The 12,455-nt window shown below is 41.2% G+C and overlaps 1 protein-coding gene across 5 annotated transcripts in view; it reads right to left on the minus strand.

The window, feature by feature from the left end:
* Positions 1 to 12,455, minus strand: part of prom1a (prominin 1a) — a gene marked incomplete at its 3' end in the record, with an annotated part of 94,530 nt that overhangs the window by 18,092 nt on the left and 63,983 nt on the right. For all 5 annotated transcript variants that reach the window (XR_013964711.1, XR_013964712.1, XR_013964713.1 and 2 more), the window contains 6 exons: positions 11,794 to 11,917; positions 10,664 to 10,767; positions 9,047 to 9,131; positions 6,267 to 6,413; positions 4,914 to 4,985; positions 1,562 to 1,654 (listed from right to left, as the gene is read on the minus strand). Coding sequence is in view for 2 of the 5 variants with exons in the window: in XM_080773624.1 (XP_080629750.1) it covers positions 1,562 to 1,654; positions 4,914 to 4,985; positions 6,267 to 6,413; positions 9,047 to 9,131; positions 10,664 to 10,767; positions 11,794 to 11,917 (625 nt within the window). The remainder of the gene's footprint in view (positions 1 to 1,561; positions 1,655 to 4,913; positions 4,986 to 6,266; positions 6,414 to 9,046; positions 9,132 to 10,663; positions 10,768 to 11,793; positions 11,918 to 12,455) is intronic.

Below are 12,455 nucleotides of genomic sequence, written 5' to 3' on the forward strand. Positions count from 1 at the left end.
ATGCCTTAAAACATTATATACTTGCCATCTACAACAAAAATAAAATAATAAAAACACCTTAAATATTTTATTTCTTTCATAAATAAAGAATCTTTCACTCAATAGGAATCGCTCCCGTCGCAAGTTGATGTCATATGCCCATTATGGTCTAGTGAAGTCCTATGGAATGCATGGAATGCATGTGCTAATAAAAACAACTTTAATACTTCCTAAGGTTAATATGAGCATCAAAGCAATATTGTAAATGCTTTTTATTAGCGTGTGCATTCCAGATATTCCATATAGAGCTGGACTACGCATGGACATATGACATCATCAACTTGCGACAGGAGCAGTTCCCATTGAGTGAAAGATTCTTTATTTATGAAATAAATAAAACATTTTGTAATTTTAGTTATAGAGGGCAAGTATAATGTTTTAAGGCATATTTGTCTCATTAGCCAGGGATCCTTTTAAAGTCAGCTTTCACTAAAGACATGTAGAGCAAAACCCGTTTCTGGTTGGTTCCAATAATGAGAGATGTCCATGCAGGGACTTCCCGTACACATGCTAATTGGTTTCATGCAAACACACAAAATACAGCACAAGACTACATCGTACAGCACAACTGTCATACTGTACTGTATACCTGTACATAGTGTAGGTTTCATTATGCAACACACGGTGGAGGGATTACATAATGGAATGGAGGGGACACCGAACACAGTTTGACTCAGGATATAGCTGCTTACCCTCGCTCTGACATATTTCTGGATGTCGGAATGCGGTTTTAGCAAATAACAGAAACGAACAAAGAAAACATCTGAGATGCAATGCAAATGTTGAAGTCCGTAACTACTTAAACCCTATATATGCGAGCTTAAATATCTTCAATATCCTCCGAATGTTTGCCTATTTTCGCAAACAAGATAGTGGAAGTACTACAGACCCCTCGGAGATGTCCCCAAATGTGCAACCCGCTTTTTGGGGACAGACCCACGGAATGAGAAACCCATCTCAGAAGTTAAGTCAGTCAAAAAGCGGATTACTGATAGGTCCGGACACAAACAGTGGTGGAAAGTAACTATAAGTACTTTTACTTAAGTACTGTACTGTACTTAAGTACAATTTTGAGGTATTTGTACTTTACTTGATTAATTTCCAGTACTTCTACTCACAGAAGTAAAACAGAGCCAAGATTTTTACTTTTACTCCTCTACAATTATTTGAAAATGTTTCTAGTTACTTTGGAGATTTAAATTTCTATTAGAAAACTTAAATTAACCACTTGAACCATATACATTTCGGCCATTTGAAAATAGCAGATCTACAAGCTGTGAGCTTGTAGATCTGCTATTTTCAAAAGATTCTGTACACATTCTGAACTTGTGAAATGGCACATTCTGCACAATGAGTACTTTTAGTACCTTTGTACTTTTACTTTGTACATTTTCAATTCCGTACTTTTACTTGTAACGAAGTTCTAAATTGCAGTATTGGTACTTTTACTTAAGTAAAAACAATTGAGTACTTTTTCCACCACCGGACACAAACATCTGCCAGCTATTAGAAGATTGATTACCATGGCCTTCTCCATCGGGAGGACCTGATGACTGTGGATCTGCCGCAAGCTGTTGGCATGGTCCTTCAGAGCGCTCTGCAAACTTCCCTCGGGCTGTCAATACAAAAACACACGCACGCACGCACACACACGCACAGACACAGTTCATGTAATTTTAACGTTTTATGACTGATCATAAACACAAGATCATTCAAGTAGACGACAACAAAGCAACAACAAGATGCTTTCCTTTCCCTTCTAACCACTAGCAATCTGTCACTATTCTGCAATCCGACCAATAGCACCGCAAAATACGTCATTTAGACTGAGTGACTAGAGAGCTGTGGTTCTAGAAACGTGGGGTCCAGTGCAGGGACCCTAACTAACTAGGAAACTACCGGTAGTTGAAAACTAAGCCACGATGACTAAAACTAAGACTAAATATACTGACAATTTCAACTAAAATGTTAGGAAGAGACTAGTGGACAAGAGATCCAGTATAAGTAATTTTACACTTGGTTGCATGCTGAAAATAGCCGATCTACAAGCTCACAACGTGTCGAGTTTGTAGATCGGCTAGTGTAAAAACAGCAAGTGTAAAAATCAGCAAGTGTAAAAACAGTCATTACGACGGCATCAACTAGACGACACTCAACTATATCTATCGATGAAACCGAACGAAACGGACCAATTAGTCAAACTTCAAGCATGTCTTAAAGACATAAAGAGTTGGATGGCCTGTAATTACCTACTCCTCAACTCTAACAAAACGGAAGTTATCGTGATCGGCCTATAAGCCCCTAAGAGACAAGCTAGCCGATGAGAACTTTTCTCTATGGCATTACCTTGGCCTCCAAGGCCACTGTAAAGAATCTGGGAGTTACCTTTGATCAAGATTTGTCTTTCAAATCTCATATCAAACAAATCTCAAAGAATGCCTTTTTTCACCTGCGAAATATTGCAAAGGTCAGGCACATCCTGTCCAAAAATGACGCAGAAAAACTTGTCCACGCATTTGTTACCTCAAGGCTGGACTACTGCAACTCGCTATTATCAGGCTGCCCAGGCAAGTCTCTGAAAAGCCTACAGTTAGTTCAAAATGCTGCGGCGCGTGTGTTGACAGGTACCAGAAGAAGAGACCATATCACTCCTTCACTGGCCTCCCTACACTGGCTCCCGGTCAAATACAGAATAGAGTTCAAAGTTCTTCTTCTCACTTACAAAGCTCTCAATGGTCAGGCACCACAATATCTCAGGGATCTCATTGATCCCTACAAACCGAATAGAACAGCAGTGCGTCTACAGTATGCAAACATGCTTACTGTCCCAAAAATATCAAAAGTTACAATAGGAGGCAGGGCGTTTAGGTCCCAGGCACCGCAGCTGTGGAACCTTCTCCCGGCTTCGGTCCGTGGGGCTGACACGCTCTGCACATTCAAGACTAGGTTGAAAACCTTTCTCTACGACAAAGCCTATAGCCAGACTTGTCTCCGGGTCTAGCTGGATACCATGGTCGTACATTGTTGTGTGGGTTTGTCTCCCAGCAGTACTTGTAATATACACTATATAGGCTCCAGTAAGGCCTGCCACTAATCCAACATCCGGGGAATCTCTCCCCGGAGTCTCTTTTCGTCCTCCCCGTCGCAGTTCTGTGGACCTCTAATATTAACCCCCAACTGACTGCCGAGTGTGACCGTGGATCCGGCCTCTTCATGGAGCCCACCAGAAGTGTGACCAGATTTGTGGACCAGACCCCACCTGCCTATTCTCTGTCTTTTTCTCTCTCTGTCTATCTCTCTCTCCCTCTACCCCCCCCCCCCCCCCGACACGGTCGAGGCAGATGGCCGCCCACCCTAGAGTCGGGTTCTGCCTGACGTTCCTTCCTAAAGGGGAGTTTTTCGTTACCATTGTCGCAATATTGCTTGCTCTGGGTGGATCTTTGTTGGTTGTAAAGTGTCTTGAGACAACTTGACACTATAATAAAATTGAATTGAATTGAACTAAAACTAGACCTTAACACTAAAACATTCCAGGTGACTAAAATGTGACTGAAACTAAATGAGAACTATTGAAGAGACTATGACTAAAAACAAAAACAAGATTTGCTGCCAAAAACAACTGCACCAAAGTTCCAAATGCACCCTTTACTCTCAAAGTTATAGTGGGTCCCCTGGGGTCAAAGTTGTTGCCACTGCTATGCCACCAGAATGTGGAATGCCTTACCAACAGCTATAAAAAAGTGTGACACCTAAGCAGTCACACTTTTATATGAGTCCTTTATACTGATAGCTTTTGTTGTTCATTGTTGGTTTGTGAATGGTACGACATGTTCCATCTACGTCTAGTAGTCTACTATAGTTCACATTTACTCTGTCACCCATATTTGCAGGTCGTTCTGAACTCTAAACATTGTCTCACTATCTCGTTTAGATAGTTTTGTTTTTGGCACATACATGTATCAAGTGTGGCAGCACATTTTGATTTTAGTTTTAGTCATAGTCTCTTCAATAGTTTTCATTTAGTTTCAGTCACATTTTAGTCACCTGGACTGTTTTAATGTTAGTCTAGTTTTAGTCGACTAAATGTCATAAGATTTTAGTCAACTAAATCTACAGTTGATTTAGTCGACTAAATTGTATTTTATCGCAATGTAATGTATCGTAATGACTGTTTTTACACTTGCTGAAAATAGCTGCAACTAAGTGTAAAACGACTTATACTGTATCTCTTGTTCAGTGGTCCTTACTGTACTTTAAGTACATTTTGATGCCGATACCTTTGTACTCAAGTACATTTTCAATTCCGTACTTTTTACATCTTGACATTTTTAGATTGGAGAACTATACTGGACGAGAGGCCATGCGGGCCAGATGGACAGCAGATGGACGCCAGCAGGGCGTATACTGTAGGTATAGGGGAGGATGAGGACGAGGAATGAAGAGTGGAGGACACACTTTGAACAGGGAGGGTTAATAGCCCTGACAGGACCCTCGCTCTGGACTCAAAACGACTTCAGGAAATGAACCAGTGCCGTGTTTGTTGCCCCCCCCCCACCAGTGTCACCTTCCCTGAAGGCACGGAGCATTCAAACTGCTCCCAGAGATTAGGTCTGCTTTCCGGTCAGTATACAGCAGTACAGATCACGGAGGCACATCAAGGACCCCCACATTGACCCACGGGGGTCAAATACATACTGTGGGAAACAACATAAATCTTCTCTTTTGGGTGTCCTCGCACAAAATCTTTTCAGAACGGTTCATGACAAAACACATGAATTTGGGGGTCCTTGACGTGCAAATGGTGGGCAACCACTGGGCTTACACCCCCAAGTTAGTGCAGAAGAGAGGTTTGTTTGGTAACAAGGTGGTCTCACCATGAGGTCTGTCTGAGCCTCTAGCTCATTGGCAAATGACAGCAGGTCCACCTCTGTGACTCCTTTGTTGACCTGGATAAACATTGAAAATAAAGCAGAAAGAGGTCCATTTTAGTTTTAGTCCACACAGTGCAAAGAGAGAGCAGCACATTCACACACGTTCCAACATTTGACCCTACAGCAGTGTAGCTTTCGTAGACTAAAACTATGACGAAAAATGTTCGACTACCTTTTTTCAGACGAAAACTACATGAAACAAAATAAAAACGACGACTAAAACTATGACTACGTATACTGTCGATTTTGTCAACAAATAAAAACTAGACTAAAATGTTAGGAAGGGACTAGTGGACAAGAATCCAGTATACCGTAAGTGAAAGACACAAGTCATTTTATACTTGTTTGCATGCTGAAAATAGCCGATCTACAAGCTCACAATGCGTCGCAGCGGGACGTGTTGTGAGCTTGTAGATCGGTTATTTTCAGTGTAAAATCAGTCATTACGACGGCATCACCTGTCCTGTATCACCTGTAGATCACCTAAATCACCTGTAGATTATTATATGACCATGACCATGACTAAAACTAAAATAGAAATTTGCTGCCAAAAAACAACACTGCCCTGCAGTACCGTATGTGTCAACGTGGCCACTTGAACTTTAGCAACAAACCGTAGCAAAAATAGCAGATCTTGTGAATCGGCTACACTTTCGACAAAGATATTTGGAAAACAAAAAAAAAACCCAAAACATTAATATTTAGTTTCATCCAACATACTCTCACCCTGAAGTGGGAATGAAAGGGTCAAGATTTCTGACATTTTGTTCTATGAACAAAACTACCGTATACCAAACTATGTCCCTGTGTCATAGCACAGGGAGTGACAAGTCCCTCCCTGCCCAGTCTGGTCATACAGTATACTCTCTTTGCTTTGGCAGAGATATACTTTTGGATATAATAATCACGTGTCAGCATTCGTGGACACATGGCAGTGTTGCTGCAGCATGATGCAAGCTGACGGGACGCAGAGCATGTCTAGTGTCTGCTGTGTGTCAGTGGAACTGACAGAATGCAGTGTTCAGTCACTGGCAGGCCTTAACCTACGGACTGCTAAAGAGCATGATATCACATAATTACTACTCATTTTAGAGACCTGTCCAGTACCACTAAATGGGCTGTAAGTTGGCACAAGTTTGTGTGTGTGTGTGTGTGTGGCAGTGTTCATTTTGACAGCAGATTTTGATTTAGTTTAAGTGTACATAGTCATAGTTTTTTTTCAATAAAACGTTTTAGTCATGTTCTATATTCATCTCGAAATCAACACTGGTGCGTGCATGCGTGCGTGCGTGTCACCTCCTCCAGGTAGTCTGCGTAGTTGATGTCGGACAGGCCGGCGTCAGAGAAGGCCAGGAGGTTCTGCCTGCCCTCTGCCTCCAGCAGCACGATTCCCCTCAGATCCACCCTGATCCCATCCAGCCGAGCCACCACATCCCTGGTGAACTGGACACAAACCACAGACAATCAGTCATTACTTGATGATTAATTGCCATACTAATTAATTCATTTATTAATTGCAATTAACAATTGAACTGTGAGCCTTTTAGGCCTTGTAAACGATAGGTATAACACGGTAGATATGACAATAACTTAAATACACAAAGAGGTTACTGACAATGACCGATACCAATAATTAAAATAAATATATATATTATGGCCAAAATACAACAGGTCCATATTGAATATTTTACACCTGAAATGCGTAAGAAATAGTAGGAGTAAATAGTGTAAATCTACAAGCCCACAATGTGTTGCTTCTCTTCTGTGGCAGAAGAGCATAAAGCCAAAGAACACCTCGGTAGTCGTGTTGCACAGGTCGTTAGCCATTCTTCTTTTTGGCAACAAAACAATGTGAAAATGTTCAAAACAACAAAACAAATAGAAACCCCGCCCCGTGCTTAACCATTTAGACCTGAGGACCATTCTGCAAAAACGCCTGAATTGTAAATTGTTAAATTGTACGGCAAGTCGCAGGCTGACCAATTTGACTGACTAAGCGATATGCAATTTCACCACACACACAAACAAAACATCAGTTTCCTTTCCCCACAATAGAAAAGTCAGCCCCGAGTCAGGTTTTTGCCCGACACTATAAAGAGAAAAGAACAAAATGTTGGCATCAGTTGTTATTTACTTAGATGACAGTGTTGTATAACCCACGAGTCATGCACTGCAATTCCTTTTACAAGCTGCCAATTAAATATCTTCTACCACATGTACAAATCGTCTGAAACGTCCACTTTGCAGAAACCCTAGTAGCAAAGATGAAGCCAATGGCCTAAATGCAGCACAGCAGGGGTCCTCATCCTCGACAGGGAGCCTGGGACCCCTAGGGGGTCCACAGAGTAACTACAGGGGGTGCACCACGAAAATAGACGTTCTACCTAGAAGCTTGGCTATTTTCGGACAGTTGGTAAAAGGAGCAGATACAAGTACAGAACGGTCAAGTTGACTAAATCTTGGCGGGGTTGAAAGGTTAACCGTCTGAAAATACACATCAAAGCACTGGGGGATGCACAGTTGTGAACACCGGCCCGCGTAACTATAATACAATCTCCACCACACATGATAGTGAAAATGACGGGAGCCCACAGCAACTCTTGCACCCAGCACTCCCTCGGGCAGTCATTTCGTCAGGGCATAGGACTCACATTCTTCAAGTTGTAGGTTGTTCTGGCTTCGGAAAACAAAACTCCTCATATGTCATGTGTATAAACCGATGACAAATGACCAGTGTTGACGTAGCATCAGAAATGCCAGCCGTTAGCTATGACTCTGTATAACCAACAGAGACATTTTTTAGCAGACGGTACTATCGACTGGCGTCCTTTACAATAACAGAGGCTGGATAATATTTGCAAACTGGCAAAGACCGTTGCTAAACGTCTTTGGTGAACAGATTAGAGCTGGCTTTGAGTCAAGTAAACACTCTAATGAGAGTGTGAGATTAAGAGGTGAAGGTAATGCTATAAATGTTTGTTGTTTTTGGCACCAAGGAGCTGTTAATTCATCACCAGAGACAAAATGGAGAATGTTGTCTGACTCACAGACGGTGCCTGTTGATTATAATACTTGTCTATACTTTCACCCTGCTGTCCATTTCATTGAAGGTGTACACATAATAACCCATTTAAAAAAAGTCTTCTAAATCCTTAAAAGTTTTCAGAAATGTTTCCGTCAGTGGTGCTCAACCTTTTTCATGTCAAGGACCCCCAGAATTATATGTAATTGGCCGCCAACCCCCATCTGAAAATATGTTGTTCCAGGGACCTCCCAGAAGCAAAGATTTTAGTTAAAAACGTTCACTGAAAGAATATATATTCAAAGATTTGTGCCACATTTTCACGATTTTTCAAAAGCTTGTAGATCTGCTATTTTTCCAATAGATAACGTTTAAAAGAATGGTTAAAACACCAAAAGGGGTTCCCGGTTAAATCTTTTAATCAATTCAATCAGGCTGGCAAAAGAAGAGAAGCAAACAGCGCCACAGTGCATGGGACCAAGTGCTAGTCACTGCTCAGAACTATGCACCGTGGGGGTCACGGTGGCACAGTTGGTAGTGCTGTCGCCTCACAGCTAGAAGGTCCCGGGTTCGATTCCTGCTGGGGATGCTGTGGGCGCTGAGGGCGTGTTCCCTCCTCCGTGTCATCAGTGCCCATACCCGAGGCGGGGTTGGCGAAAGGGCCTTTCTGTGTGGAGTTTGCATGTTCTCCCCGTGTCCCCATATAGGGTAGGTACCCTCACAAAAACATGTAGTAATCCTGGTCTCTAAACTGCCTCGCCCTGGCCAGCCTGATGGAGGGGAAAGGAACTGGTCGGAAAATAACGTGTTCCTTCCACGCGCTACGTCCGGCCGGGGAAACTCTCCCCTGTCAGGTGAAAAGAAGCAGCTTGGACTCCTCATGCATAGAAGGAAGCATGAGGCCAGTCCGCTGCCCCCCCCAGGTTGGCAGAAGTGTAGCGCCCAGGATTACATTAGATAATTGACACTGGGTGAAAAAATGGGTTACAAAATCGTGGGATAAAAATATATATATATATATATAAATGAAAAAAACTGTGTGTGTGTCACTGACCAGTGTAGCATTGAGGAAGGAGGAGATATTGAAGATCTTGTCCAGTCGCATAGCTGAGTAGATACCTTTGTTCTCCTTGCAGTCACTGAGAATGGCGAGCACACACACACACACACACACACACACACACACACACACACACACACACACACAAATGATAACAGAAAGAAAGCATTGGTAGTTTCCATATCTGCCGTTGTATTGTAGTCAAATATCTGCTGCCACCCAGTGGAGACACACAGAATACACTACAGGCATAATTATGATCAAACCTTTCTGTCATAAAAGAGCAGAATACACTAGCATGATGAACTTTGACCCCAGGTTATAATAACTCATTACTGAATAAGTGAATAGGAATAACTGGTGCGGTAATCATACAAGCAGTATCGAGAAGAATCAACTTCCATTGTTAATTAAACATCACACATCCAAACTTTAGTGCTGGTGTCACGCATAAATGTACATCTGGGCCTCCGAAGCACAGTGGTATAAATGTTAGCGTTCCTCTGTAAGCGATGACAGAAGCAGACTCATTATTTCTCGTAGATGAAATGAAAGATGCTCGGTCACTGTAAGCAGCCTATTAATCCAATTCCTAATGATGAAAAAATATTTGACATAGGGAATATTAATTAAGTATTCCTTATATGTCACTGTATTACGACTGGAGCTAGTCTCATCTAAATGTGTATTAAACCCATTCTGGGCAGGAATCCCTTTTGGTGTTTTAAGCATTATGTTATGCTTTAGCTGTTGAAAAATAGCAGATCTACAAGCTATGAGCTTGTAGGTCCGCAAATCTTTGAATATATATTCTTTCAGAGCGAATCTTTGCATCTGGAGGGTCCCTGGAACTACATATTTTCAGATGAGGGTCGGCGGCCAAATACATGTATATAATTCTAGGGGTCCTTGACATTAAATAGTTTGAGAACCACATAGGGGTTTTCAGAAAACCGTCAGGATTTAGAAGACATTTAGAATCGTCCTCAGGCCTAAATGGGTTAATTTATTTGGACAAATAGAAGCGCCTTCTCTCTGTATGTGTACAGTATTGGATAATGATATGTCCATACACAGTACAGTGTGTTTGTTCACCCATTTAGAACTGGTACCTAATACGTTGTTGTTATACGTTTCAAGCTTTCATTTTTGTTGCCGTTATTGGACAGAAACCTCACATCTCCAATTCTACATCATTATTCTAACTTTTTGTGTTTTTTCGAAAATGCGCTCGGAACGCGGTGTGAGCTTGTAGACCTGCTACGTTTGATGCTGTATGTGTGACGCTGTAGTAGCTTTTTTTATCACATTTAGACCTGAGGACGATTCTACAGATGTCTTCTAAATCCTGACAGTTTTCTGAAAAACCCATGTTTATATGTCAGTGGTGCTCAAATTTTCATGTCAAGGACCCCCAAGATTATATGTAATTGGCTGAAAATATGTAGTTTGCTATATTATATAGCAAACAATTCCTCCGAAAACTTGAGTTGCTACAGTATATTACATTACAGTACATGAATATATTTGGACGATAGTTTGAGTGTATTATTGGATATCAGCTCCAGTGCTACAGTATTATGTTCAGGTAAATGGGACACTGAATCTGACCTGTACAGACTCTCTAGTGTCAGCTCCAGATCAGAGTCGTTGTACATGTATCCAGGGACAAAGTTCCTCCACTCAGGTTGCACCATGTATGGAGTGTCCACCACCTGGGAGGAGGAGAAAAACAGAAAGAAGATCATGTCATTTTGATAAAGGTCAGGTGGCTTCTTCCATTAACAGCAGATCATCATCACCCTTGCTGAATAGAGCAGCACTATAGTTAGGTTCTGTCAACGATACTTACAATTTAGGTATTTAGCAGACTTAACTCATTTAGGCCTGATGTCAAAATTACAAAAACAGTAATCATGACAGTTTTCTGAAATACCTATTGTATATTTCTATATCAGTGGTGCTCAATATTTCATGTCAAGGACCCCAAAACATTTCTGTATTTGGCCGCCAACCCCCATTTGAAAATATGTTGTTCCAGAAGCAAAGATTTGAGTTAAAAACGTTTGCTCTGAAAGAATATATATATTCAAAGAGTTGTGCCGCATTTTCACTTTCACCGCAAAAATAGCAGATCTACTTCCACTTCCCACCCAGAATGGGTTAATCCAGAGCGAGTACAGCACAAGGTAATACATCATACATAGTAATTAGTAAACCAAGAACCCATCTAGAAACGATATACAATCGAACAATCTATAATCTCTTCACTGAAACTATACACAGTGACTATAGGATGCCAGGTCTACAGATGACCTGGCATCTGTCTAAAAAACGTGCTATCTAAGTTACATTTTAGCCCTTTGCATAAGCCTGCAAGGTCGTCAAGGCCAGGGCAAGTGCCACACTTGCTGTACATAGCCGATCTACAAGCTCACAATGCGTTGCACTGCGATGCATTGTGAGCTTGTAGATCGGCTATTTACAGCATGCAACCAAGTGTAAAATGACTTATACTGGATCTCTTGTCCACAAGTCCATTCCTAACATTTTAGTCTAGTTTTTATTTGTTGATGAAATTGTCAGTATATTTAGTCATAGTTTTAGCCATCATGGCTTAGTTTTAATTTAGTTTTTATGTCGTTTTTGTCAAGTGAAAAAAGGTAGTCGACGAACATTGTCTTCTTAGTCTCAGTTTTAGTAGACGAAAACAACACTGCTTTGAAGCTCTGGTAACCTGCCTGGAAGAGCTGCTTTGTGTGGAACGATTCACACACCAACTTCTCCATGTTGCCACCGACCAGGAAGATGGCCGTCACCACTCCCATCAGCACCCAGGAAAATATGAAGCTGAACCCCACACCGCTGCGGGGATATAAACGCACAGATATGGACCCTAATTAATACATTAAAATGTGCTATATTATAAATACGTTTGACATGACTTGACTTGTTGACCATTATGCATGCGACAAACCTCATGGATCAAAGGATAGCTGAGATCTAGTTACTGTAAGATGTCTCCCAAAATACATGCTTAATCTTTTATCTTTTTAATCTAGCACTTATCTTTTATTGATATAGATTTTTTTTCTTACTTGATAAAGTTGGCTCCATCCTTTTCTATACGTGAAGCGACTTTGGGAAAAGCGCGATATAAATCTGAGCAATTACTATTATGCTCTTTAGTTCAATTAAACAGCGGATTTCCCATGTGTAGTGATACTTTAACGGATTTATGAACTGTACTGTAGCCTGTTTGCAGAAGTCTGTTGAATGCGTCTACTGAATTGAGAACCAAAGTGGAACTTTGATTCAGAGTTCAATCATTTCACAGTCAAATAAAAGAACCAACCATTCTTCTGGCAACAGTTATGTAAAATCTTATCATAAAAAAAAGAAA

The sequence above is a fragment of the Protomyctophum bolini genome (assembly GCF_963924005.1).
Source record: "Protomyctophum bolini genome assembly, chromosome: 10".
NCBI classification, from domain to species: Eukaryota; Metazoa; Chordata; class Actinopteri; order Myctophiformes; family Myctophidae; genus Protomyctophum; species Protomyctophum bolini.